Genomic DNA, 5,075 nt, shown 5'->3' on the forward strand with positions numbered 1-5,075 from the left:
CACGATCTCGCATTGGCAGACCGCCGATTGAAGGTGCGCGAGATAGCTGAGACAGTAGGCATCTCAAAAGACCGCGTGGGTCATATCCTGCATTTTCCTGCATCATATCCTGAAATTTTGGACATGAGAAGTCGGCGCGATGGGTGCCACGTTTGCTCACTCCGGACAACAAGCGCAACCGTGAGACCACTTCAGAGCAGTGTTTGACGCTGTTTAAGCGCAATCCGAAGGAGTTTCTGCGTCGTTTCGTGACCGTCGACGAAACATGGATCCACTGGTACACACCAGAGACCAAGGAACAGTCGAAACAGTGGACTTCACCCGGCAAACGTGCTCCGAAGAAGGCGAAGACTGTCCTATCGGCCGGAAAGATGATGGCCACCGTTTTCTGGGTAGTCGATGTAGACCAGGTGTGGTCTACATCGACTAGCTGGAGAAGGACAAAACGGTCACAGGGCTGTACTATGCCAAATTATTGGGCCGATTCGATGTCGAATTGCAGAAAAAACGGCCCCATTTGGCGAAGAAAAAAGTGCTCTTCCACCATGACAACGCACCGGCTCACACCTCCGCCCTCGCCACGGTCAAATTGGTCGAATTGGGCTACGAACTGCTGTCCCATCCACCGTATTCTCCAAATTTGGCCCCGTGCGACTTCTTTTTGTTTCCAAACTTGAAAAAGTCACTCGCCGGGCAGAAATTTGAGTCGAATGAGGAGGTCATCGCCGCCACGGAGGCCTACTTTGCAGACCTCGAGAAAACGTATTTTTCAGACGGGTTAAAGAAGTTGGAGCATCGCTGGGTCAAGTGTATCGAGCTAAAAGGAGACTATGTTGAGAAATAAATCGCCACTTTTCCAAAATTTTCGTTTTTCTTTTGTAGGCTAAGTACTTATCGGACCACCCTCGTAGATCGATTTGTTTGCAAATTATAATATTGTTAATGATTTTGCATTTCGAAACATCGTTCTCAGAAAGTTGCGTATAAACTTGTTTATCTGTTCTGATTCCAATGTATGGGTAATGTAGGGTTAATGAATGCAAATATCCCCTCCTCATTCTGCTTGATTGGGAAGGGTATCATGTGGTATAAGATAAAATCATGTTGTTTTATAAGAGGTATGTCGATGATATATCGTTCCTGTATCAACTTAAACGGTTGTCCTTATAAAATATACCAATGTCGTTAACATCGATTAAGTTACCGAATTGATGCAATTCTATAACCACAGGTAATTTTCTATTTGCAGGTACTGAGACTCTTTTAATATTTTAAATAATTCTCTTGGTGTAAGAAGTTTTAGATGGATTAGACCACAATGCGCTAGTAATATAGCATCTGTAAGAGTTCCCAACTCGAATTCGTACTCTAATAACATTTCAGCGCATTCGACTAAATAAGAATTTGTTTCCATATTCATTTGTGTGACCGATAATTTACGATGATTGTCCAATATATGTTTGTTTAGTTGTTCCAAATTAATGTTCACTTCTTCAAACTGTTTAGCATGAGCTTTAAAGAGATCACTGAAGGTGTTAATGTTGGACTGGATAACATTAACTTGCTTCTTATAAAGGTTAGTTAATTCTTTTGAATTGTTGTAAGCGCTATCTATCTGATTGTTGTAGTAATCGGCGTCGGATGAGTCTAAAGCACCGAATAGAATTTTTGCAATTTGCCCCATAAAATTAAAAACTCCTCTTTTAAAGCGATATTCTGGTTGGGTAAGTCGTCCTAACATATCATTAATATTTTGGCGGTCAATTTTCAAACTTTCTAATTTTCTTTCTATGCGATGCAGTTCTTGTAGTCCTAAACATGTTGTACTGTTTAGAAAATAGTAGCTGTAGCATAAGATTTTAATTTTATTCGCGTAAAATTTTATTATTTTTTATTTTCCTTCTAGGGGAGTGAAATTAACGTAATTGATTATTTTCCAGTGGTCCCGGAAGATATTCAAATCTCCCATATTTTCGAAATAGACCTCTGCTAGTTTCTTTAATGGTTCATTGGTAACCGCTTGTAATGTATCTGCTCTAGTCGATATTAGCGGCATTAATATTCTCAAAAGCAAGGTGTGTACGTTTTAATCAATTTATGTGTAATATTTGATTAGTTCTGCTTATCCTTATCTCATAATCTGTATCACTAATTTTCCGTATAACCTCGTAAGGACTATTGTATTGATCAGCAAATTTCCTACTGCCGGACCGTATTGTTCCATCGAGTACGTATACAAATTCTCTCGGATCCAAAATTAGCGGTTTTAATCTATCATAGTAATTTTTAGAATTTTCTTTTGCTCGTTTCAAGTTTCTTCCCGCTTCTTTTCGCAAATACGTAAGCCTATCAGTTAAATCTAAAAGAAATTCTCTGTGAGTGATGCCACGTTTTGGCTCCACTAGAGAAGGCAACTGTGGTTTTCGACCAAATACTAATTCGTAATATAAACGGTGTAATATTAATAGCTTCGTGTATTGTATGCGAACATTGCAGCTTCTAGAAATGAATCCCAGTCATTTTGATTTATTGAATATATTAATATATAGTTTTAGATATTCAGCTAAAACGTGATGTCAGCGTTCCAGTACTCCATTTGACTGCGGATGGTAAATGCTGGTTTTAACTTGTTTTATTTTAAAAATTCTTGTGATTTCTTTCATTAATTCTCCCGATATATTGCTACCCTGGTCTGACAACAATTCCTTGGGGGATCCAAATACGTAAATGTATTTATTAACTATAGTGTTAGCGATGGTTGTACTGTTAGTATCAGGTAGAAGATGAGCTGTACAGAATTGATCTTGTGTGGTTAGTATATATTTGTTTCCGTTATCTGTCTCAGTAAGGGTCCTACAATATCTGTAGCTACTTTTTCGAATGCCTTTTTTTTCTTTTTTTTTTGGTAACGCAGGGGAAATCCGTCATGGATACCCCCGGCCCTTGGGGAGGCCGGAGATTATGTCGGACTCTTACCGACTAAAACCCCTGCGGGATGCCTACCTGTCGGACCGGTAATGTGGGGAGTCAGGGGAACTGCTCCCGCATTCCCTCCCCGACCCCCGGCCCCAGGGCTCCTTCTCAGGACCCCACGCCACCTGATACTGCGCCCTGTTCCGCAAAGGGAATCCAGGGCGCGGTCCCAGTCGGTCTAAGACCGACCGGTTGGCCTTCTGGTCTCACCTATAGGGAGAGGGGGCATCCGCCATCACCCCTTACCCCCCTCCCCGTTAGTTAGGGAGGGAGGGTTTCTGGGGGAGTGGGCCCGTCCCCAAACGGGACACTACTCCCCCCTGTCCCTGCATGTCTGCGGCAGTGGGGGATCCATCTTCTATGAAGAAGAGCCGGATCCCCCCTGCCGACGGAGGCGGGCCCGAGGCGGCCGAGGAGGGCTTGGACCCCCACTACTCAGGGGTCCTTCCTCTTCCTCGGCCGGTGTCACTTCGGACCCACTGCCTAAGCCCCCCTTCCTAGGACGCCGACCACTCCGTCGCCTTCTGCGACGGGGGAATGTGGTCGGTGCTCCCTCTCGGCGGCCTCCTTAGACATAACGTCCTTACAGAAGGAAGCCGCCGTTTCCCAACCCTCCTCGCTCCCGCACATGGATTGAACCAAGCGCGGGAGCGAGATGTCCCCACCCTGACGTCCCATGGCCCCGGCCAGGACACAGCGCTCCTCACTCCAAGCCGGACAAGCGGCCAACGTATGGAGCGCCGTGTCCATTAGCACGGGACAGTGGTGGCATCTGGTGGTGAGCTCCTTCCCAATCCGGTGCAGGTACTTGCCGAAGCAACCATGGCTCGTCAGTACCTGCACCAGATGGTAGGACAGTTCGCATCTCCTCCTGCCCGCCAACTCTGGCAGGCAGGGGCGGACAGCCTCCGCCGTCTTGCGCCCGTACTCCCGTGGGTCGGACAATTTGTCCCCCCACATTTCCAGGATACGGGCCACGGTTTGAGTTTTCAAGGCCTGCAATTCCCCGGCCGTTAGCTCCCTCTCCTCGCGGAACTCCTTGACCCTCCAATACAGGATCCGCCGCTCCTCGGCGATGAGCTCCACGGGAGGGAAACCAGCCAGGGTGGTCGCCGCCATGTACGATATTGTGCGGTACCCCCTGATCGCCCTAATGTACATGGGCCTCAGCGCCCACCGCATTCGGCGTATGCCTTCGCGGCAGGCGCCGAGCTGGGGCGCCCATATTGACGTCCCGTACAGGGCGATCGAGAGCACCGCACTCACGTACAGGCGGCGAGCCCTCCATCCTGGACCCCCAAGGTTGCACAGAAGACTGGCCACTGCCAGACCGGCTCCGCGCACCCTGGGGGCACTTTTTCGAACGCCTCGCTTGATGTGTCTGTAATTATCATAGGTGCTTTAGTTTTCTCGCGCACTAGCTTACGCTTCTGACAAGTCCTGGCAAGTCCTGGCAAGTTTTTACGTAGTTTTTAACATCTTGTTTCATGCCTACCCACGAATAATGTTGGATTTTTTTTAATGTTTTAGTGATGCCTTTGTGTCCACCAATCGGTGCGTCATGTAATTCTTTCAGGATAGAGTGTTTCATTGCAGGGTTGGTAACTTCTTGCGGTAGAGATTACAATAGGTATACTTATATAGGTGTGTCTTTAAATAAAAATTTTATCATCTAATTTTGTCTACTTTGATTTTGTCGGCTGGGTCACTTATTGGTGCTATCGAAAGTATTATTTTATTATTTTCAATAGCGTATTTCTTTAGTTTTGAGACAGTCAAAGATAGTTTCTAAATTAGTTAGTGTTAATTTATTTTCTCGCGTAATTAAGTAAATTATGGAGTGATTTTGTCAACTTTGATACTACCAGGTGTAAATGTTGTATCTACGGCTTTATTACCGTCTGATTTTGATAACGTGATTTTAATAGATGGAGACGAATATGTTTCTTTTACGAGTATGCCTTTAATATTACCTGAAGTCTGAGGTACAATGTTATTAGTTACCCACAATACATCATTTAAAGCGTGTTGCAAAAATTGACTGTAAGTAGGGGCTGTATTTCTGCTACCTGAAACTTCTGCTTGTAAGGCGGCTATTTGCG

General features: G+C 45.3%; 1 protein-coding gene across 1 annotated transcript; it reads right to left on the reverse strand.

Annotated features, from left to right (window-relative positions):
- Positions 1 to 3,456: 3,456 nt before the first annotated feature.
- LOC112589899 (uncharacterized) lies at positions 3,457 to 3,933 on the reverse strand. The gene has a single exon (XM_025304785.1). The coding sequence runs from the start codon at positions 3,931 to 3,933 to the stop codon at positions 3,457 to 3,459; it is 477 nt and encodes a 158-aa protein (XP_025160570.1).
- Between the last annotated feature and the right edge of the window lie 1,142 nt (positions 3,934 to 5,075).

Source organism: Harpegnathos saltator, unplaced genomic scaffold, assembly GCF_003227715.2.
Source record: "Harpegnathos saltator strain DR-91 unplaced genomic scaffold, Hsal_v8.6 scaffold65, whole genome shotgun sequence".
NCBI classification, from domain to species: domain Eukaryota; kingdom Metazoa; phylum Arthropoda; class Insecta; order Hymenoptera; family Formicidae; genus Harpegnathos; species Harpegnathos saltator.

Bases quoted from the DNA above. Each gene is read 5' to 3' on its own strand.
- LOC112589899 (XM_025304785.1), bottom strand. From the start codon at position 3,933: ATGTGGGGGGACAAATTGTCCGACCCACGGGAGTACGGGCGCAAGACG.